This window comes from Sapajus apella, unplaced genomic scaffold (assembly GCF_009761245.1).
Source record: "Sapajus apella isolate SASKATOON/1434 unplaced genomic scaffold, GSC_monkey_1.0 scaffold112, whole genome shotgun sequence".
NCBI classification, from domain to species: domain Eukaryota; kingdom Metazoa; phylum Chordata; class Mammalia; order Primates; family Cebidae; genus Sapajus; species Sapajus apella.
This window is the reverse complement of record NW_022437052.1, coordinates 3622264-3646155: the sequence shown is the minus strand read 5'-3', so window position 1 is coordinate 3646155 and position 23892 is coordinate 3622264. Positions and strand designations below refer to the sequence as shown.

At 50.0% G+C, this 23892-nt stretch overlaps 1 protein-coding gene and 1 long non-coding RNA gene across 9 annotated transcripts in view; one reads left to right on the top strand and one right to left on the bottom strand.

The window, feature by feature from the left end:
- The first annotated feature begins 1142 nt into the window (after positions 1-1142).
- Positions 1143-22787, top strand: LOC116537605. The gene is made up of 3 exons (XR_004263216.1): positions 1143-1156; positions 2815-2819; positions 22551-22787. It is a non-coding gene; the product is annotated as an uncharacterized LOC116537605 (long non-coding RNA).
- The window catches only part of MAD1L1 (mitotic arrest deficient 1 like 1), a 501873-nt gene continuing 481565 nt past the window's right edge, over positions 3585-23892 (bottom strand). For all 8 annotated transcript variants that reach the window (XM_032259845.1, XM_032259846.1, XM_032259847.1 and 5 more), the window contains one exon: positions 3585-4014. In XM_032259845.1, the coding sequence (XP_032115736.1) occupies positions 3856-4014 (159 nt within the window). In that variant the 3' untranslated portion in view covers positions 3585-3855. The remainder of the gene's footprint in view (positions 4015-23892) is intronic.

Below are 23892 nucleotides of genomic sequence, written 5' to 3'. Positions count from 1 at the left end.
GCCTGGAGGGGCAGCCGAATCTGTAGTCGGAGGGCAGGCTTTGAGTCTGCACCCAACACGACTTGCATGAGGTATTTGTGGGCCAGCCTCTGTCTTTCTGCACCAAGATTTCCTTTCCTGACAAGACCAGACTTGCAGGATCATTATGGGATGGGGATGAGCATTGTCAACTGGCAAGTTTCAAGCTGATGAGAGCCTGTGCGTGTTCGAGCTGCCCAAGAGACTTGTTAAAGGTGGATTCTGACAGTCGCTCCAGGTGGGACCTGAGGACTTGCCTTTCTCAGGTGCTTCCAGGGACCCCACTCTGAGGAGTGAGGGGCTGCAGGGGCTGCAGAAGCTGCAGAAAACCCAGGGACTTCTCACCTCCAGAATTTGTACAAGGCATCTGCAGGAAGGAAAGAGCCGGACTAACCCTGCACAGGTGTTGCACTGGCTCCCTGTGCACAGGTGGGAGGTGGCTGAGCTGGGAGGGAGGGAGGGAGGTTGGTCCCTCGGAGGCTCCGGCAGGTGGCACTGTCCTCCCCGGCCTGCCAGGAAGCTGGAAAAAGCCCTGGGGCCCACCAAATCCTGTTACATCCTGGCAATTACAGTTTATTGCTGCGGCACTAATCCCTTAAAATTAGTCATTAGCAGCTTAAGAACCATTTAGTGTCGGTGCCCACTAAGGAGCTGGGGGAAGTGGGAAATCTGCCAGAACCAGAACTTTCTCTGGCCCAGTGGCCAGGGCTAGACGGGGACCGAGGCCTGGCGGCGCCTCCTGGGATCCTCATTCGCTGTTTCTTTCCCATTCCACCTGGCAGGCACTTGAAGAGGATTTGACAAACTCGAGGGAAAGGGTTATTAAATCAGCCCGCAAGGGAGACATGTTATCAGGACCTCTGCTCTCCCTGGCTCACCCAGACATGTCCCTTGGGGGGTGGGAGGGCTGCTCTGGCCCCGCCTATGCCTCTTCCTGGGAAAGGAAAAATCACACGGATCAGAGCAGAGCCGCCCAGATCTGTGCATCTCAGTGCTGGCTCTGGGGCCCAGCCTGGTGTAGACCCTCCCAGGGAGCCGGCAGGGGAGGGGCCAGCTCCAGGCTCCCCCAAAGGAAGGTGCTTTGGAGAGCCCTGGCTGTGGAGGGGGAAGGGGAGACCAAGGCAGAAAGGAGCCCCAGGTCCAGATGTGGACATGAGGTTGCACCCGGGAACGGGGCAGGGGCGGGGCTTGTGACCCTTTAGCTGCAAAGCCCATCACGATGCCAGAGGCTGGGGGTGGAATGCAGGCGTGGGTGGCGGTCCAGGCTGCAGCAACCCAAAGGTTTAGCAGCCCTAGGTCTTGAGAATGTGACACAAGGGCTCAGGGACGGGGGTTGGAGTCCTGCGGCCCAAGGGGTCTGTGGCTGAGACCCCCGGTTCGGTTTTTCTGGTGTGGGTGCAGGCTGTGACTGTAGCTCCCTAGCCACCAGGTTATGCATCAGTGATGGCAGAGCCAGTGGCCAAGGGGTCCCGGAGCTGTGGGGTGCGTGTCCACCTGGGGAGTCAGTGCCAGTGCCTGCTGAGGCTGTGCCTCCCCCCAACACCATCCCGTTTCCTCAGCCTCTACCCCAAATCCTCCCAATAAATCCCATTCCCACCTTGGCTGGCTGGAGTTTAGCTCTGACCTTGCAATCAAGACCAGCACTTACGGCGGGGGGCTCCTGCCTGGCCCTGGACCTGGCTGCTGCCCACCACGGACTGCTCCCCTTGCTGCTGGGGCAGAGGCCTTGGGCGTCTGTCCTGCCTGAGTTCTGGGCCCTCTGGCTTCAGGGCCCTCTTCCCTCCCCCAGGGCAGTCCCTGACCTCTGGCCTCTGGGCCTGCTCCATGCCCACTTCCCACCTGTTGGGGTCCCATCTGCCTTCAGGGCCCAGTTGGACCCTGTCTCCTAAATTGCCTCAGCAAGAACCGACCCCTGCCCCTCTGCGTTCACAGCCAGGGTGGTGCTGGCTCCCTGGTCCTGAAGGGCCAGCTGAGCAGGGCTTGGTCCTGGAAGCTGGAGCCCTGAGTGCGTGTGGGGCTGTCACCGGGGCTGCTGGCAGTGAAAGGGTGATGGAGCAATCTTGGCTCTCAGGCCGTGGCTTGGCAGGAATGGTGATGGGGAAAGTGGGGTGGTGGGGGCTGGGGCTTTAGGACCCTGGGATTGGCGTGGGGGGTGTTGGCAGAGGATTGCTCCAAGGTCAGACCAGGGTCTCTGTTCTGATTATCTGTGGCTATGGGAGCCACTTCCTGTGTGGGTCCCGGTGTGCTCAGCAGACACGTGGGGCAGCAGCAGCCCCAGGGCTGTGATGGGGCTGAGCGGTCTGGGACTTGGGTTTTAGTGTGAGAGCCAGTGGCTGCCCAGCTTCTGGTAGGGCTGTGTGTCTGTCTGAGGCACACGTGTGTCCAGGGGCTGAGTATGCAGAGCAGTCTTCACTTGACGTGGGGATGTCTCACTTCTCGTCTGCCCAGGCTGTGTCCTGCACAAAGCCTCATGGAGCCCCCACGGGGCTCCAAGGACCCCTCCGTCAAATCCCTTGAGCCCAGGAACCGAAGCCAATGCTGAAAAGTGACATAAGAGGTTCGGGGAGGACACACAGAAGGTATCAGGGGCTTCCTGTTTCAGACCGGGGGTATACCCACCTCTCCCCATGGGTCACTCAGGATGGGCCCCCCAACTTCAAGCCCTGGGGGAAAAGGGGTTTCCTGGAGAAGGGTTTGTGGAGCCTGGTAGGGTGTTTAATGCTGGTGTGGGTGCTGGGAGTGGAAAGTGGGGCGAGGCAGGGGTGGTAGGGCCGGAGCTGCCCTGCCCTTGAGGAGTCTGGGTGGAGGCAGCAGCCCCGGCCCACAGCGTGCAGGCAGGAGTCAGGGTTCATGTCCCTGGTCCTATCTCCCCTGCCCCCGCCCCTACCATGGGTCTCCCTCCGTCTGGAGCACGGCTCTGGGGCGAGGCTGTTCCTCTGGCTGCTTGGCTCCCTTCTGCTGGGTTCAGATAGTGGCACCTGCACTGGAATTTTCAGCTCATTTTCTCCATGGTTGGAGAAGGCTGGGGCCACTGAGCAGGGGGGGGCAAGGTGGTGGGAGAAGGGACTTGATCTCCAGCCTCAACGGCCGGGTGCTCCATCTGCCCCGTGGGGTGGGGCCACCCCACACTCGCTGGCTGCTCCCTCTGAGCCCCAAGCCCCTGGCTTCAGTGCTGCTAGCCAGGTCCAGGCCCTCCCTTGGCCATGGAGCCATGGGCACAGAGGGGAGAGTCCCCCTTCAACACACCCTTATCTGTGAGGACAGCCCCAGAGCCTCCATCCCGGTTCCATCAGCCAAGGAAAGGCCAGAGCCGGGGCTGGCCTAGAGGCAGAGCTGGAAGCTGCCATGCGAAGGGGCCTCAGCCTGTGGGGTGGGGGTCACCCCAGCCATTCTGGGTCCCGGCCGCCACCTGCGTTCTGGCTGCGTACTCCTGAGCAGAGATGCTTGACCCACCCGAGCGGCGGCAGGGCGGCAGATGGCAGGCAGCAGGCTGCTGGCGGAGCTCCTTGCACTCCTCCCTCCCACTTTGCTAGGGCTGGGCCAAAGATACACAGGGCAAGTGGGAGTGTCTGGGGAGAAGACTTTATTTTACAAAGCGAGGAGCCAGGGCTGGTGGCTGACACCGCCCACCAGCCTCTGGGATGTTGGGGTTTGCATGTGGGGAGGGTGTGGCTGCCCAGCAGGATGTCCGACAAGTCCCAGCATGTCTGTCAGTCTTGCTGCTGGCCTGCTGGGCTGGAGAGGCAGGACTACACCCCATCATCTGTGCCTGCAGGGCAGGGGACCTGCAGGTCAGGCCGAGCAGAGCGGCTCTGGCTGCGCCCCTGAGGCTTTGGGCTAGGCCATGGTCTGGCGGCTGAAGAGCTCGAGGGTGAGAGAGCTGAGGAAGGCAGGGATGCTGTCCTGGCGCCGCAGGTGCACCTCGATGAGCTCTCCCACTGTGCGAGAGAACTCCGTCTCCAGCAGCTGCATCTTGGAGCCCGAGGGGCCGGTGGCCTGCAGGGTGGGCAAGAGACAGGACAGCGGTCAGCCTGGCAGCTCTCTCCCCTCCCTCCCTACACAGCCCCTCCAGCCACGGGGGCTCAGGAGGTGCTTCCCTCAGCCTGAGGACCTGACAGGGATAGATGTGTCCCCAGTCCTGCCAGGCCTTATTCCAGGTCACCTAAAGGGACTGAATTAACCCAGGGCAGGTCTCTGTCATCTACACAGGCAGCTGGGAGTCCCAGGCACTGCTGCCACCTTGCGCCTTCCTCCTCTGCCTGGGAGTTTCCAGCACCTGCACCCATGCCTATGGCTGGCCCCAGTACCACTCTCCACTGAGGCTGGAGGACCCCACGCCCAGGCAACTCCTGCAATGTCTTCCGGACTGCCTAGGGCTCCCCATTCCTCACGTGTGCAGGGGGTGCTGGGGACCTGGTGGGAGGCCCAGCTCTGTGGATTCTGCAGCACAGGAGTCCCTTCGTGGCCTCCTCCTGAAACTGGAGAATGTGCAAGGGGGAGAGAGCTGGCCTGGTGACCAGGAGCTCCATGACAGCACTGCAAGCTCCAGCAGGGCAGGGCCCAGGGGCTTCAGGCCACATGGCAGGTTGGAGCCCATAGCCCTGGGCTATGGGGAGTGGACAGAGGCCTGGAGCCAGCGGGGGCTCAAAGGCCCTTCTGAGCAGGGACTCGGCCATCTTTCTCCCTCCCCAGCAACCGCCAAACACACACTGACCTGGAGACCACAGCAGGGAGGCTGCAGGTGGGAGGGGACACACACACTCCCAAATATGGGAGCCCTCTACTTCCCAGGCCAGGGCACCCCGTCTCCAGACAGCTCTGACTGACTTCTCACTAATGCCCAAATCTGCCCAGGCACCTGCCACACCTGTTCCCACCCGGCTAGTCAGGGAGTTGCCTGGGAGGGCACCCAGGCCCCAACCGTCCACAAGGATGGAAGGTGTCCCACACAGCCCCAGATCAGGCAGGACACAAATCCAGCCCCATCACAAAGCTCCCTCTCAAACCATGTACCTGGAAAGTCCTGTACCCAGAATATGTCCACAACTCAACCATCAACAGAAAAGGGCCCAATTAAACAAGGGCCTGGAATGAATATCTCTCCAGAGAACACCTGCACATGGCCAACAAGCTCGTGCCAAGACGCTGGGCACCAGGGAAATGTGATCCACACCCAAGTGAGACGGAGACGGCCTTGCACTGATGGCCACTGAGAACAAACAGGCAGTGTAAGCTGCTGGGGTGAGGGGTCAGACCCTCCATGCCAAACACTGGCAGCTCCTCAGAGCTGAACGCAGAGTCCGTGTGCCCGGTCAGGGGGTCTGAGCAACGTCCACACACAGACCTAGACACAGACAGCCGCGGCAAGATCATCCCTTCCCTAACAGATGGAAAGCAGAACAAGGGCCGGAGGGAAAGACAAAACAGGGTTTACTCATCAATCCCACCTCGCACAGCCAAGGAGGGAGGGGGCAGGAACCCTGAGACACGCTGCCACACAGGAGAACCCTGAAAACATGCCCAGCCAGACACACAGACCTGTCAGCACAACTCTGCCTAGGGGATGTCCTGGGGGGCAGGCCCTACAGGTGGAGTGTGGTGATGGCTGTGCACTGAATGTGGACTGGCCCCTACGCAAGCTTGACGGTGGGCCACATGGTGTGTGCATCAGAGCCCAGGCAACTGTTTAGTAAAGTGCTCCCTCCACCTGGCAGCCCAGTGGGAACCCTCCCCAGGAGCCCCAGGGCAGCCCGGCTGCACCCAGCTTGGTCCTGGCAGCTGCCCTGTCCGCTGGAGTGTGCCTGAGCTGGGCCCGGCCCTGATGGTGTCGTACCTGCTGTGCCCCCTCCACCTGTGGATCACGTGCTGCCCAGGAGCCCCTGCTGCCCGGCCTGTTCCTGCACCTCCTCCGTTTCTCGGGAAGCCGACCCCCCGCCCTCCCCCTGTTCCTGCTGCCTTAATACATTCGGCCTTGTCATAGTTCAACACAAAGCATTTTTAAACAAAAACAAGAGAAACCACTCTGACCTTTTACTAAGAAAATCCTTTCATTTCTGCCTTCTGTGCTTGATTCTGAATTTCTCCCCCTAAATGTCAGAGGGGGTGATTCTCCTGCAGCTGCTAGGCAGGGCTGGGAGGCAGTGTGGGAAGAAGACTCCTTGGCTGGCCCTCCGCCCCTCCTCACAACCCAGGGCTGGCAACCCGGCGGGGTCAGGGGCACTGTGGCACAGTCTCCGGCTGGATGGAAGGACAGCTGTTGTCCAGGCACTCGCCTGCCCCAGCCCTCAGATGCTGGTAGGCCTTTGGGAGCCTGGGCTTGCTTTCCTAAAAATATTTTTTTTTTAAGAGACATGTCTTGCTCTGTCACCCAGGCAGGAGTGCAGTGGCACGATCACGGCTCACTGCAGCCTCAGACTCTGGAGCTCAAGTGATCCTCCCACCTCAGCCTCCTGAGCAGTGCATGCACCATCACACCTGGCTTATTTGTAAATTTTTCTAGAGAGAGTGTCCAGCGATGTGGCCGAGGCTGGTCTCAAACTCCTGGCCTGATGGGAACCTCCCACCTCAGCTTCCTACAAGGTTAGGATTATAAATGTGAGCGCTGATCATCCTTTATTTGAAACAGGTACACCCCACCAGCAAGACACCTGCTCTCAATGGTAGGCTGGGTGCCCACCCATGGCTCCTACAGCACCTCCTCTCTGTTGGCCTCAGCCGGTTTTGGAAGAATGAAGCTCTAAGATACAGTGCTGCCCTCCTGGTTGGGGTGGGGGTGGATGGGGAAGGCAGCAGTGACCAGTGCTACTCTCTCAGCTCAAACCCCACATGAAGGCAGCCCCAGCAGACAAGTCCCCCTGCCCTGCAGCCCACCTCTGCCTCTGTTTCCCCCAGCATACCGGGTCCACACTGGCAGGGGACCTCCTCTGTCTGGCAATGCTCCGGCATTATCAGGAACTGCTGAATGAGTGATGCCGGGCCCATCCATCTCTGCTCAGCGCTCTGCCATGTTCAAATATCACACAGTCCCCAGGTACCTCATAAATCACTGTAATTAGGGGCTGTTCACTTAAAATTAGAGTGCAATTTTTTAAAAAGCAAATTGCCAGTAAGACATGTTGGCTGTGGCTGGAAATATTTATGGGGCTGCCTGTGCACTGGCTTCCTCTCCCTTTTGTCTGGCCGGCCCGAGCTGCCACCTGTCTTGTCTGCACACACAGTGGCCATGTGGCTGGCAGGTGCCCTGGGGGAGACTGAGACACTCACCCTTAATGAAGACACTCGTGGTGTCTGTTATGGCCACCACACTCCAGCCAGACTCTAGCTGGCCTGGCCTCGGGCTCACCTGACCCTCTGGAAGCAGAGCAGGTGTGCTGGGGGGTGCGTGCCCGGCTCCTATCCCAGCTCTACCAAGTGAGCAAATCTCTGTGTCATGCTCACTCGGTGCCTGAGGCTGAGGGGCTTACTAAGCAGTGGTCCCACCACCCCCGAGCCCCAAGGTGTCTCAGCAGGTACGGACAACAGGCATGGAGGGAAGGAGGAGTCGGTCGGGGCTGACGAGACCCTGGGAGAGCAGACAGCACCTCGCTCCACATACCACTAACTATAGGATGTGGTGGGGCTCAGAGGCAAAGAAGGGAGTGTGAGAGATTCCTGTCAGAGCAAGACCCCTGCTGCTAAGGGTCCAAGAGAAACTCCATGAACAGGGAAATTCAAGAGGAGGAATCTAGAGATGGAACCCTGTGCAATGAAGGGAGCCCCGAATCCTGGCTCAAACAAGCAAAGCTGAAATAATGCAGTAAAATGATGAAACGATGCTCCTTTGAGAGACTGAGAAGTTATGTGAATATTGCTCATCTGTGACGATGGCGCTGGGGTGACGTGAGGAGGTGGCCACCTACAGGGCTGGAGCAGGGAAATGACAGCTGAGCCCATAGTACGTAGACGTGCTCGAAACAGAAGGTCACACCAGTGGACATAAAAACCAGAGGTCAGTCAGAGAAAGACACAGGAAAACTGTGTAAGTGCCTGGAAATTAAACAGCACACTTCTAAATAATCCACAAGTCAAATGGGATGCCTCGAAGGAAATAAAGAGAACAGAATGGAAACAAGAATATAACATAATAAAATTATGGATGCACTCGAGGTAGTGCTTAGAGGGAAACTGATAGCATTCAGTGCCTGTATCAGAAAAGGAAAAAGATGTCAGATCAATTCTCTAAATTCCTACTTCAAGAAACAGAAGAGCAAAGCAAGCCCAAAGCGGGAGACAATAAAAAGTAGGAATGAAGCAGAAAACAAAAGACAGTTATTAAAACCCAAAACTGGTTCTTTACAACATAGCAAATGGCTGGGCAGGAACAGGGGCTCATGCCTGTAATCTTAGCACTTTGGGAGGCTAAGGTGGGAGGATCGCTTGAGCCCTGGAGTTTGAGAGCAGCCTGGACAACATAGTGAGACCCCATCTCTGTAATTAGCCAGCTGTGGTGGCATGCACCTGTAGTCCCACCTATTCGGATCACTTGGGCCTAGGAGTTTGAGGCTGCAGTGAGCTATGATCACACCACTGCACTCCAGCCTGGGCAACAGAGTGAGACCCTGTCACAAATTTTTTTTTTAAAGACCAATAACAATAAAATGGATAAATCTAGCAAAACTGAGAAAGATTAAAAAGAGTGAAATGACCAAAATCAAAATTGAAATGGAAATAACATAATAGATCCTGAAGCTATTAAAATAACAACAACAAAAAAACCCCACAAAACTTTATGATCATAAAGATCTGGACGAATTCCTTGAAAACCACACAACTACAAAACATGTCAAGATAAAATAGACAGCCTCAGTAGTCCTACAACAATGAAATAAATTGAGTTTGTTGTAATTAAAATGCTACTCAAAATCTCCAGTCCCAGATGGTTTCACTAGAAAGTTTTACTGAACATTAAATATGAATTTATACCAATTTTACATAATCCCTTTCAGCTAACAAAAGACAGGAAAACAGTTTTCCACTATTAACCTTGTACTGAAACCAACAAGGATGGTGCATATACACACAGAAAAATAAATATTAGTCTCTCTCATGAACTTAGATGCAAAAATACTCAACAAATACTGGCAAATGGAATCCGGCAATATACCAAAGAGAGTATCATACCCTGACCCAGTGGGATTCAGTTTAGGTGTATAAGGCTAGTTCAAGATTTGAAAATCAATCAGTGTTGTCCACACTATCAACAGGCTAAAGAATAATAAATTATATGATCCTACTGATACAGAGAAAGCATTTGACAAAATTTAATCTGCACTCATGACAGGAACTCTCACAAAGCAGGAGTCAAGGGAAGTCCTCCGACTTGGGAAAAAGCACCACGAAGAAACCTCGGCTTATGCTCCTTCATGGAAGACTTTGACTGCCTTCCCTCGTACGGTCCGTGGGGAGCTGCCTTTCCCTCTTCATCCTCAACCCAGCACACGCACTCCTCACACCAGCGCATGAAGGTAAGAAAAGGGAAGAAAAAGCACAGGGACTGGAAAAGAACAAACTGTCCCTACTTGCACATGACATGATGGCCCATATAGAAAATCCTCAGGAATCTGCAGAAAACTCCTGGAACACTGAGAGAGTTCAGGAAGGGTGCAGGAAATAAGATTAACATTCAAAAATCAACTATATTTCTATAAAACAATTGCAAACAAGTGAAAAGCAAATTAGAATACGATTTACAGGAGATCTTAAATACTTGGGTATAAATCTTAACAAAAACTTGTACAGTGTCTGCAGAAAGTTACCAAATACTGAGGAAAGGAATCAAACGAACTTTGTATAAATAGACACAATGTTTATGGATTAGAATACTCAAGATAGTAAATGTATCCATTTTTCTATAATTGATCTTTGGTTTTACCATACTTGCTATCTAAACCTCAGGCATAGATATATATTTGAAACAGGGTCTTACAACATAGTAAATGTATCCATTTTTCTACAATTGATCTTCGGTTTTAATGTAATTGCTGTTTAAACTTGTGCATGCGTGCGTGTATATATATGTGTTTGTGTGTGTATATATTTTTTTTTTTTTTTTTTGAAACAGGGTCTTATTCTGTCACCCCGTCTGGAGTGCAGTGGCGTGGTCTCGGCTCACTGCAGCCTCAATCTCCCAGGCTCAAGCAATCCTCCTGCCTCAACGCCTCAAGTAGTTAGAACTACAGGTGCACACTCACAGCTACATTTTTTTGTAGAGATGGGGTGTCCCTATGTGGCCCAGGCTGGTCTCAAACTCCTGAGCTCAAGCGACCCTCCTGCCTTGGTTTCCCACAGTGCTGGGATTACAGGCATAAGCCACCATGGCTGGCCAGCATGATTTTTTTTTTGGTAGAGATACACAAGATTCTTCTAAAATGTATATGGAAAGCAATTTTGAAAAAGAAGAGAGTGGAGGAACTGCCCGTCCTGATGTTGAGAACTGAGCAGCTGCAGCACAGGGTTATGTGGCTCCTACGTCGCACCGACCTGGGGCAGTGGGGAGATGTGGAGAATGGGAACAGGACAGGGGAACTGGAAAGAGACCCACACAGACATGCCCAGGCCACTTTCTAACAAAGAATATTATACCATGACCAGGAGGGACTCAGTTTAGGTTTGTAAGGCTAGTTTGGTATTTGAAAATCAATCAATGTAATCAGCTGTATCAACAGGCTGAAGAGTAAACATGATACGATCCTATCAATTGACACAGAGAAGTCACAAAGGCACTTCAGTGGAAGGACAGGCCTGTCTTTGCTACAGCTGGTGCTGGAGCAGCTGGACACGCTTAGATAAAAAAATTATTTTTTGACCCAAACTCATATAAAATTTAACTCAAACTGTATCATGAACTCACATATAAAACTTAGAATTATTTTAAAAAAGAAATCTTCAGGATCTGGATGAGGCAGAGCTGTCAGACTCAACACCAAAGCACAATCCATAGTATAAAATTAAGATGGATAAACGGGCCTCACCAAAATTTTAGGAAATTACACAGTAAAAGAGTCTATGGAGCAGATAAAAGGACAAGCTACCCCACTGGGCACCAGCATCTCCCTGTCCATCTCTCCTAGAATGCCACGGCCCCCAGGGACCCCAGCACGTGGAGAGGCCAGTGCACAGAACCTGGAGGGGAGACTGCAGCATCTTTACCCCAAGTGAGATTCTGGCCCATGCCCTGGCCCATAGGGCAAGGCCCACATCTATCTTGTTTCTCTCTTTTCCCAGGACAGACCTCAGTGGGCTGGAGAGTGGCCTGGACACAGAGGCTGCGGCTGTGGTATCGGGGCCACCGTGAGGACAGAGAACCCAGAAGTTCTCAGACATACCCCTGCTCGCTGTTCCCACAGGCCTTCCTGGGAGAAGCACCCCCTTGTTTCAGATGAGAAGCTGCAGCTGCTGGCCTGGGAGGAGGCATGAATATTCCCTGCTCTGATCTGCAAGGGCCGCATGCCTAACTGGACACAGCTCCAGTGCCTGCTCCCCTCAAGCCCAATCCTCCCTTCTTTGGCATACTGCAGGCCCTGCTCCTGAGCTGGGCTGTGTGCAGGGAGAGTACAGGAGCCCTCAGAGGAAGTTATGGTGGGGGCCCATTTGTCAGGGGAGGGAGAGGGAAGCAAGGTGCATGAGGATGGGGCGTCTTGCAGCTGGGTCCTGAGCCAGGACTGCTCCCTCTCCCGGCCCTAGACACTGCAGGAAAGCTATGGGCAGTCAGCCTGCGGCCACCTCCTGCCCATGACAGACCTTCCAGATAAACGGCTCCATCCTGCAAGCACTGCCAGCCTCAACGCCTCCCCTCTTCCTCTACCTGCTTGTGCAGGCCTGGTGGCAGAACTGCCAGCATCGGGGACTTTGATGCCCACCAGACCTAGCTTCTAACCTCAGCTTGGCTACTGGGAAGCTGTGGGATCCTGGGCACACTGACACACCTCTCTGAGCCCAGTATGCAAACTGGGCGTGGCAAAGTCAGGTGCATAAAATCAGCGGGCTCAGGGGAGATGCCAAGCACAGTGGGATAGGGAAACCCTGTGCCCATGTTAGCCCAGGCCATGAGGATGGCAGCTGCCCCATGCCCTGGCGCCATTGGGGAGTGAGCTGCTCCCGCCCTTGTCCCCACCTTGCTGCAGGGGGACTGGTTGTCTGCCAGGCCCCGGAGCCCCCCGGCTTCCCCTAGAGGCTCCCTGACCAGGACCCGCAGGAGAGGAGATGGATGTGCCGGGCCGGCCTCTGCCAGGGCAGCCACAGGCCCCTATGAACCTCGGTTGTGGAAGACACCCACGCTGAAAGCCAGCGAAGGGGAGATTTTTTGTCTTGAGACTGTAAGGAAATCAAAGTGTTTTCAACTTCAAAAGACTTATCTGGGCTTCTCAAGTTGGGAATCTGACGCATCCCAGGCACTTTCATGAACACGCAGGACAAGCTGGGGAGAAGGCTCAGCTGCATCTGCTGAGAGTCAGCCTTGAACTTCTGTGGTGAGAAAACCCTGCAAGTTCACGAGGCACCACACACACTCTCACACACCCACGTTCACACAGTGCAAAAGGACCCTCAGAAGACCATCAAAATGTTAACGGCAGTTAGCTCGAAGAGTTGGGATGGAAAGTGACTCATGGTTCTCTGCATTTTCCAGATTTTTTTTTACATGCTGCATATTTGCAATTTGGATAAAAAGCATATCTAAATTATAGCTCCAAGAGTGGAACAGCTTTGAGACAGGCCAGTGAGCACACGGGTTCCCCATTACGGACACAGGCAAGCACCAATCCTTACCACCTGGCCTGCAACCCTCGGGCATCTTGCCCAGACCCCTGCCTGCCCGTCCGCCTGCAGCATCTCCCAGACACTCTGTGGGAGGGCCCCTCTGTGGACTACTGAGGCCGGTGCTGCCTGCCCACCTGCCCCAGATGTCCTGCGCCTGGGGTGCCATGCTGGCGTCATGGCTGGCATATTGGCTGGTGGTGCCACAGATGCTGGGCGTGGGTCACAGCACAAACCCACTCAGCTGGCAGGGGTAGGTGGCGCTGGCAGGGTAGCACAGCAGAGCCCACTGGAGGCCACCTGTCACAGGGCTGCTGGGATATCAGAGACACAGGCCCACACCCCTCAGCATCCAGTGGCCAGGGCACGGCAGGTTGAGCTTGGACGAATTCCAGGTGGGTCACAGCTTTCTCTGTCCACGGGTCTTTGTGGCACCCATGAGAGCACCTGTAAACAGTGCTGGGCTGTCTCATCGTGCACACCGCTCTGCCTGAGGCTCCACAGTCAGGCCCTCGGGCTGTCCTGTCCCAGGACTGCCTTACCTCCCCTAAGAAGTGCCAGGGGCTGAAGGCCTTGGCCCACGGTGTCTAGAGGTGATAAACCTGGGTAATGTGTGCCCTTATCCCAGCAGGTGCTTCTGGCGGCTGGAGGCCAGCACGGTCCCAGCTTGGCTGCTGCTTTGGCTTCACAACCTCTGCAGCCAAGATCTTTATCCCAGAGGTTGGGTGTGATAATGGCAAGATCGTGTTGGAAGTGTCAGGTACAGTGTGAAAGCGGCTGGTGCCACCAGCCTGGGATGCCGAGAACTCCTGGGCGCATCACAGTTCCCAGCCAGGCTCTGCGCAGGAGTCTCAGGTGCTGTTCGGCCAGCGTACCTGCTGCACACCCACAGCCCGAAGGCAGCCCGGGAGCAGCAGCCACCCTGGAGTCCTGACAGTCACTGCCTGGCCTGCCTGCACTCTGAGGTGGAGAGAGCAAGCTTCCCGCCTCTGGTCTGTTACCCTGGCCGAGGGATTCCTCCCCCAAGCTGGCCACAGGACTCATCCCTGGCCCATGCCTGACTCCTTCCCTTACTTCGGGCTCCAGGGCCTCTGGATGCCCATGGCTGGCTGGCCCAGCCCCACCCTGTGCAGGCCCCCAGCCCCCTGCCCAGCCCAGCTCAGCTCCTCAGAGCTCTTGGTCCGGAGGTCCAGGTTCGACCCCAGAACACCCTGCTGTGTTCGTGGCCCTCAGCTCCCATCTCTTTCCAGTGTCCCTCGGGGGAGGTGACGCACCCAGGCCGAAAGGAAGCCTCGCAGATGCTGCTGCACTAGCACCGTGCTGAAGGCCTGGCGGCAACTGGGTCAGGACAGCTTGGACAGAATGCCGAGAACAAATGTCCCGGCATGAAGTTCCAAAGAACGGAAGCTGGCAAAAAGTGTGTCCGGCACGGGAAAAATAGCTCAGCCAATTATCCCTGCCTAATTGTACCGAGGAAAGCATCTAAATACTGCCTGTGCTAATTATACCAGCATTATTGGGGTTTATCTTCCCAGAAAGGGTGACCTTTCCCTCAAGAGTGACTGGTGGGGGGGGCAAGGCCAGGCACCCCAGCAGTCGTAGAAAAATCCCAAACCAACAATTATTATTATTATTATTCTATTTATACAGCTCCCCTCGCACACAGGCGCTCTACTTTAGAATCACACACAGCTGCTCCTGCAGCCACAGCCGGAGGGGAGCGGAGGGAGTGGGGACACGGGCTCGGGGTGGGGCGGCCTGAGCAGCCCCTGCTGGTGAGTGGCACCCACCATGGCGGGGGGGAGGCGGCTGCAAGGGCCGTGGAAGGGCGTGGAGGCCATAGGGGTGAGTTAGAGGAGGTGGCAGGGATGGAGGAGGAGGGAGAGGGGGCTGAGTATGGGTTGAAAGACAGGGAGGCCCTGAGGTCAGCAAGAGTGCAGAGCGCAGCAAACATTAAGGGAAGAAGACGGACACCGGAGGCAGGCAGGACGGGTGCTCAGCTCAGGCATGCAGGTTGAGGAGGGAAGAGCTGTCGCACAACCACTGCCCAGTGGCTCCCTGAGCCCTGCGGGTAGGGCCGATTCCTTCCTGAGCCCCACCTGGGTGTGGAGTCCTCCCCTCCGGGGCTGGACAGCACCACCCCTTCCTCACTGGAGCCCAATGAGGAGGGGAGGGGATGGCAGGGCAATGGCCTCTGCACCTTCTCACCTCCTGCCCAGATGAGGCCCATGCTGCTGGGGCTGACATTTTAGGGCAATAAGATGCTGAGGATGCAGGGTGGGGAGGGGGAAGGGGAGGGGGAGGGGGCGGAGGGGGAGGGGGAGGGCCTGCCCCTCTTAACTGTTGTGGCTTATCTGTGCGGCTGCCCCTCTCATCTGCTGTGGGACCCTAGGCCCATCAGTTTGTTTCTCTGAGCTGAAGTTTCCTGAATGTAAAATGGAGACAAACTGCCTATTTTCCCACCTCAGAGGGCTGCCGGCAGCTTAGAGCCAAGATAGAGCCACAAGGACAGAAACAGCCATCTGAAACAGCCAGAATATGAGGCATAAGATGCGAAACAGTTTTCAGTCATGCAGAGTGGCAGGCCCTGAGAGACGGGGCGAGCCCAGGGAGTTTATAGGAGCACAGATGCACCCACAGGCACGCACGCACACACCCATGCAGCACCCAACAAAGAAAATCGGCCGAGTGAAACCAACCTGGAGATGAGCTGATGTCAGAAGCGGCAGGTCACACTAAGTCACTGTAACTTTGCTCCACATGCACACAAAGTTGAGAGATATAAAAGGGACAAGGAAGAGCCAAATTGACCTTCTAAGGATGAAGACAACAGGGTGGGAGACGAGAAGTGCGGGGTGCGGATCCACGGCAGACTGGACATTGTGGAAACAAGCTCAGTGAACTTGCCGATGCAGCCACAGAGACCGTCCAAGACGAAACAGAGGAGAAAAAGAAAAGCGCATAAAAACTAAAAGATAAATAGACAGAAGGCAGCACACTGGGCGTGGGCTGTGGGACAACATCACGTGGCCTGACACATGGAGCGGGAGTCCCGGAGGCACTTCTGAAATGGCTCTTGACGGTCCCAACCTGCAGGTGTCACCCACATCAGCGCCAGTCCTCAGCATGACTTCCAGCTGACAGACAGTGTGGTGCAAATGCTGGCTGTTCCCTCTGAGACTGCGTCACAACGGCCATGACTTCTGCGGCTCCCACCCTGGTTCTCAGAGCTCTGATGTGCTGGCTGCCATGTGTGAGTTGCCCACGTGGCGAGGAGCTGCCAAAGGAACCAAGCCCAGCGGCCCAACTACTGATGAGGAACAGAATCCTTCTCACAGCTATGTCGGTGTGCCTGGACGTAGGTCCTTCCCCAGCAGAGCCAAGAGGGCTGAGGCTGGTGAGGTCCCTAAGCAGAGAGCCAGCTCAGCCACACTTGGATTGCTGACCTTGGAAGCCACAAGCCATTGAGTTCTGCAGCAATGTTATTCAAGGACAGATCACTGACATGGTGGGGACAGGAAAGAGTCTTGAAAAACTAATGGCCCCAATTTTCTGAAATGTGTGGAAAAGTGTAAACTGAGAGATCTGAGAAGTTCAAAGAACCCCAACCACCAAAAAAAGGGGAAAAACGACATCAAAGTACATCATAATCAAACTGCTCAAAACCAATAGTACAGATGAAATCTTAAAAGCAGTCAGAGGAAGAAAAGACAATTTACCTACAGAGGAACAAAGATTGGGATGACAGCAGACTTCCTGGAGGAAATACTGGAATTAAGAAGACAGTGAGATCACCTCTATGAAGTAGAGAAAGACAAAAAGCAGTCAGCCCAGAATTGTTCACCCAGTGGAAATATTTCCCCACAAATAAAGACTTCTTCAGGTGTGCAAGAGCTTAAAATATCCCGAAGCAGCTGACTCACACTGCAAGAATGTTAAACGAAGCCCTTCAGATGGAAGGAAAATGAGGATGCAAACATGGGCTTACATAACAGGCCGGACATGGTGGCTCCTGCCTGTAATCCCAGCACTTTAGGAGGCAGAGGTGGACGAATCACCTGAGGTCAGGAGTTTGAGACCAGCCTGGCCAATATGGTGAAACTGTTTTTACCAAAAATACAAAAATTAGCCGAGCATGGTGGCACATCCCTGTAATTTCAGCTCCTCGGGAGGTTGAGGCAGGAGAATTGCTTGAACGTGGGAGGTGGAGGTTGTAGTGAGCCAAGATTGTGCCATTGCACGCCAGCCTGGGCAACAGAACGAGACTCTGCCTCAAAAAAAATAAATAAATAAAAATGAAAACAATCATGGGCCTATACAACAAGAAGGAAGAACACCTCTATTCCTTCCATGTAAGGAGGTGGGAGCTGCATGTGCAGACATATAAAAAATTTAAAATTATTATTTACATCTCTTTAAAAGATAAGTGACTAAACAGAAATAAAAACAAAATATTGTGGGGTTTATCATGTGTATATATAAAATACATACAAAACTGGAAACTGGAAGTATGTGACTGTCAGATTTTCATACTACACACAGTCATTTGAGGATGACTGTGATGAGTTAAAGATCTATATGCTAAATCTTAACACAACCTGTAAAATAACAAGATAGAAAATATAGTTAACAAATCAAAAAAGAAGACACATAGATTTGTAAAAAATTCAATCAATCCAAGAAAGGCAGAAAAAGAAGGAAAAAAAGGAACAAAGAATGGACAGGACAAACAGAAAACGAGTAACAAGATGACAGACTTATCTAATCAAAGTAGTAATAAATTTAAATGTAAATGGCCTAAACACCCCAGTAAAAGGGCAGAGATTGTCAGATTTTACATAAATTTAAGACTCAACTATATCCTGCTTATAAAAAACACATTTTAAATATGAAGACACAGTAGATTAAAAGTAACGTGGATACAGCCCACTAACAGAAGCCAAGGCTGCACTGTGTTCACGTGAGCATACCTCATGCCATCACAGGCTGCCTTACTGTGCTTCACAGATACTGCATTTTTACAAGTTTAAGGTCTGTGTCTGGCAAGTCTAAGGGCACTGTTTTTCCAAAAGCATGAATTCACTTCATGTCTCTGTCACATTTGGTAATTCTCATATTTCCAACTTTTTCATTATTAATGTATCTGTTATGGTAGTCTGTGGTCTGTGATCTTTAATGTCATCACTGTCTTTGTTTTGGAGCTCCATAAACAGTGCCCATAAGGTAGCAAACTTAACTGATAAATGTGTGTGTGTTCTGACTACTCCACTGACCAGCCATTTCCCATCTCTCTCCTTGTCCTTGGGCCTCCTCATTCCCTGAGACACAACAATCACAATAATATTGAAACTAGGCCCGTTTACAACCCTACAATGGCCTCTGGGTGTTCAAGTGAAAGAAGAGTCACTCGTCTCTCATTTTAAATCAAAAGCTAGAAATAATTAAGTTTAGTGAGGAAGGCATGTTGAAAATCGAGACAAGCCAAAAGCTAGGTCTCTTGCACAAAACAGGTAGCCTGCAAAGGAGAAGTTCATAAAGGAAATTACAAGGACTATTCCAATGAACACATGAATGATAAGAAAGAACGGCCTTACTGCTAAGATGGAGATTTTCAGAATGGTAGATGAGCCCTTAGGGCCCTTAAGAATCATGCTAAGTCTTTTCTTTGTGCTCTATCAGTGGAACAACAAAGCCTGGATAACAGCACATCTGTTCAAACCAGCATGGTTCCCTGAATATTTTAAGCCCACTGTTGAGACCTCCTGCTCAGAAAACAAAATTTCTTTCAAAATATTATTGCTCATTGACATTGTAACTAGTTTCTGGGCTCTGATGGAGATGTTTGTTTTTAACTTTGTTTCATTTTTTATTATTATTTTATTTTCATTTTTTATTTTTTTTTTGAGGCGGAGTTTCACTCTTGTTACCCAGGCTAGAGTGCAATGGCGCGATCTCGGCTCACCGCAACCTTCGCCTCCTGGGTTCAGGCAATTCTCCTGCCTCAGCCTCCTGAGTAGCTGGGATTACAGGCACGCACCACCATGCCCAGATAATTTTTTGTATTTTTAGTAGAGACGGGGTTCCACCATGTTGACCAGGATGGTCTCGATCTCTTGACCTCGTGATCCACCCGCCTCGGCCTCCCAAAGTGCTGGGATTACAGGCTTGAGCCACCGCGCCCGGCCCTTAACTTTGTTTCTATGACTGCTAACACAGCATCTATTCTGCAGTCCGTGGATCAAGGAGCAGTTGACTTTCAAGTGTTACTCTTTAAGAAATACATTTTGTAAGGCTATAGTTGTCATAGGTAGTGATTACTCTAGTGAATTTAGGCAAAGTCAACTGCAAACCTTCTGGAAAGGAGTTGTCATTCTAAATCCCATTAAGAACATTAGTGATTTCTGGGTGGAGGTTAAAGTATCAACATTAACAGGAGTTTGCAGAAGTTGGTTCCAACCCTCACAGACGACCTGGTGGAGTTCAAGAAAATGTCAGTGGATAAAGATGTACAGATGTGGTGAAAATACCAAGACAACTAGAATTAGAAACAGAGCCTGAAGATGTGACTGTCCTTGCTGCAATCTCATGATCAAACTTGAATGGATGAGGAGCTGCTTCTTATGAATGAACAAAGTGGTTTCTTGAGATGGAATCTGCTCCTAGTAAAAATGCTGTGACATTGTTGAAAAATGACAGCAAAGCACATAAACTTAGTTGATAAAGCAGTTTGAGGGTTTGAGAGAATTGGCTCCAAGACTGAAAGAAGTTCAATACTGTAGGTAAAATGGTATTAGCATTGCATGCTACAGAGAAATCTTTCATGAAAAGAAGAATCAATCAATGTGGCCAAATTTATTGCTGTTGTACAGTGGCACAATCTCGGTTCACTGCAACCTCCACCTCCCAAGTTCAAGCGATTCTTGTGCCTCAGCCTCCCAAGTAGCTGGGATTATAGGTATGTGCCACCATGCCTGGCTAACTTTTGTATTTTTAGTAGAGACAGGGTTTCACCATGTTGGCCAGGCTCATCTCCAACTCCTGGCCTCAAGTGATCCACTTGCCTTGGCCTCCCAAAGTGCTGGGATTATAGGTGTGAGCCACCATGCCTAGCCTGTTGCTATTTTTAAGAAACTGTCGCAACCACCCTACCTTCAGCAACCACCACTCTGATCAGTTGGCAGCCATCACCATGAAAGCAAGACCCTCCACCAGTAAAGAGATGATGACTCGCTAAAGGCTCAGGTGATCATGAACATTTTTTAGCAATAAAGTATTTTTAAATCAGGACATGTACATTTTTAAAAGACATAAAGCTATTGTACACTTGATAGATTACAGTATAGGATAAACATAACTTTTATATGCACTGGGAAACAAAATTCATGGGACTCGCTTTACCATGATATTGGCTTATTCACAGTGGTCTGGCACCAAATCCGTGATATCTCCAAGGTTGCTCATTGACAGTGCAACTCTGTATCAGAAAAAGTAGATTTCAGAGCAAAGAAGAATATTACTAGCAATACAGGTCATTTCATAATGATAAAAAGGGTCCATCTATATATGAAACAAAAACTGATTGGAATGCAAGAAAGAACAGAGAAATCTAATTCCAGACAGAGATGTTGATATTCTTCTATCAATAATTGATAGAACAGGAAGACAGAAAATTGGCAAGGACATAGAAGCTTTGAAAACTTTATTAAAAATGTCACCTACTTGACATCAATAGCACATTCCAGCAGGAAACAGCATACACATAGATTTCAAGTACACATACAACATTTACCAAGACAAACAGCATTCTGGATGAACCTTAAAACAAATTTCAAGAAATGTGACCAGACTCAGTGGCTCGCACCTGTAATACTAGCAGTTTAAGAGGCTGAGGTAGGTGAATCACCTGGTCAGGAGTTTGAGACCAGCCTGGCCTGGTGAAGCCCCATTTCTACTAAAAATACAAAAATTAGCCAGGCGTGGTGGCATGTACCTGTAATCCCAGCTACTTGGGAGGCTGATGCAGGAGGAAGGAGAATCACTTGAACCCAGAAGGCAGAGGTTGCAGTGAGCCAAGATCATGCCACTACATTTCAGCCTAGGTGACAGAACAAGACTCTGTCTCAAAAAAAAAAAAAAAAAAAAAAAAAGTAAAAGGAGTCAGACTGTTCTGAGAATGTTCTCTGATTACAATAAAATTAAATAAGAAATTAATAACAGAATGGCATTGGGAGATTTTCAAAATATGTGGAAACTAACACACTTCTAAATAACCCATAGGTCAAAGAAGAAATCAAAAGGGAGATCAGTAATCTGAACTGAATGAAGATAAAAACAAAATATCAGAATTTGTGAGATGCCACTAGAGTGGAAACTAGCACTGAATGTCCACATTAGAAAAGAATACAGGTCTCAAATCAGAGACTTTAGCTCCGACCTTAAGGATCTAAAATAAGAAGGGCAAATTAAGCAGAATAAAGAAAATAAAGATGAAAGCAACAATTGGTGAAATAAAACAAAAAGGCAGTAGAAATAATAAAACCAAAAGCTATTTCTAGCGAGACTGACCTGGAATAAAAGAGAAGAGACAAATTACTAAATCAAGAACAAGAGGGGTGATAGCACTACAGATCCTACAGATGTTAAAAGGACAGTAAGAGAAATGATGAACAGCTTGATGCCAAGACCTTTGAAAACAGATAAAATGGACAAATTTCTGAAGACACAAACTATGAAAGCTTACCGGCAAAGAAAAGGATAATGTGAATAATGCTATGTCTATCAGAAGACACTGATGTGTAGTTAAAACCTTCTCATGAAGAAAACCTTAAGGTTCAATGGGTTTACTGATGAATTGGATCAACCATTTAAAAAACAAATAATACCAATTCTACATCAACTCTTTTTTTCAGTTTATTTTGATCAAGAATTCTATATGAACTGTTTAAGAAAACTGAAGAGGAGGAATGCTTTCCAACTCACTCTGTGAGACTAGCGTTACTATGATACACAAATCAGAAGACATTATAATATGCCCCTCAAAATTATGGAACAACGCTAAGGAATATTTATGCAAAAATTCAAAACAAAATGGTTAGCAATTCACATCCAATAACATACAAAAAAGATAATGTTTTATGACTAAGTGGGGTTTATCCTAAGAATATAAGGTTGGTTTAACCCTAGAAAATCAAAGTAATTCCACGTATTAACAAAGTACAAAAGGAAAAGCATATGATCAACTCAACATCCGATCAAACCCAACTGGCATTCCAAAAAAAAAAAAAAAAAAAAAATTCTCAGCAAACTAGGATTAGAAGAGAACTTCCTCAGTCTGAGAAAGGGTATCTATGAACAACGTACAGAGAATACCACACTTAATGGCTAAAGATTGGATGCTTCTCCCTCAGATCTGAAATAGGACGAGAATGTTCACTCTCACAGCTTGTATTCAACATCATCCTAGAGGTTCTAGCTAGTGAAATAACACAAGAACAAGAAACTTCACAAGCATCCAGTGTGAATAAGTGGAAGTGCAAGTGTACTCAGCTACTAGCACTAACATGAGTTTAGCCAAGTTGCAAAATAAAAAGACCAATATGCAAATGAATTGTTTTTATATAGTAGCAACAGAAATTAAACATGAAAAAACCCTTTTACAGTAATGTCAAAACCTAAAATGCTTGGCATAAATCTGAAAAAGGTGTGAAATACCTATGTTATTGGGAAGGGTCTCAACCCAGACCCCAAGAGAGGGTTCTTAGATCTTGCACAAGAAGAATTCAAGGCAAGTTCATACAGTGAAGTGAAAGCAAGTTTATTAGGAAAGTAAAGAAACAGAAGAATGGCTACTCCTTAGGCAGAGCAGGGACGGGGGTTGCTCAACTAAGACTTATAGTTATTTCTTGATTATATGCTAATCAAGGGGTGGATCATTGATGAGTTTTCCAGGAAAGGGGTAGGCAATTCCCAGAACTGAGTGTTCTTCCCCCTTTTAGATCATATAGGGTAACTTCCTGACGTTGCCATGGCATTTGTAAAATGTCATGGCACTGGTGGGAGTGTCTTTTCATATGCCAGTGCATTACAATTACAGTATAATGAGCAGTGAGGATGACAAGAGGTCACTTTCATGGCTGTCTTGGTTTTGGTGGGTTTTGGGCCAGCTTCTTTACTGCAACCTGTTTTATCAGCAAAGTCTTTGTGATTTGCATCTTTTACTGACCTCCTATCTCACCTTGTGACTAAGAACACCTAATCTCCTGGGAATGCAGCCCGGTAGGTCTTAGCCTTATTTTACCCAGTCCCTACTCAAGATGGAGTCACTCTGGTTCAAATGCCTCTGACACCTGCACACTGAAAATGAGAACACACTGCTGAGAGAAATTGTTCATAGACAGAAGTTTCCATATTGTTGAGATGTCAATTCTTCCCAAAATGATCTATAGAGTCAGCGTAATTCCAATCAAAATCCTAGCAGGCTTTTTTTTTTTTTTTGTGCGTTGTTTTTGTTGTTGTTGTTGTTGTTGTTGTTGTTCTTGGTAGAAATAAAAAAGCTGAGTCCATAATTCATATGGAAATGCAAAGAACCTAGAATATTCAAAACAACTTTGAAAAAGAACAAAATTGGAAGGCTAACACATTACTGTTTCGACTTCAAAACAGTAATGAAAACAACATGGTATTAATATAGAAGATAAAAGGCAGTTGTCATAGGCTCACACATATGTGGACAATGAACTTTTGACAAAGATGCAGGCGGCCATTCAGTGAAGAAGGGTAATCTTGATGCTGTAGTAACTGGACTTTCATATGCAAAATAAATAAATAAATAGTCAATCCAGACCTTGTGCCATATACAAAAAAAAAAAAAAACTCAAAATGGATCATGAACATAAATGTAAATTTAAAACCAGAAAACTACTAGCAGAAAAAATGAAGGCAGTCTTTGTGACCTTGGGTTAGGTAAAGATTTTTTAGATACAACACCAAAAGCACACTCAATAAAAGAAAAGACTGGTAAGTTAGACTTAATCAGAATTAAAAATGTCTGCTCTTCAAAAGACATTGTTAAGAGAATGAAAA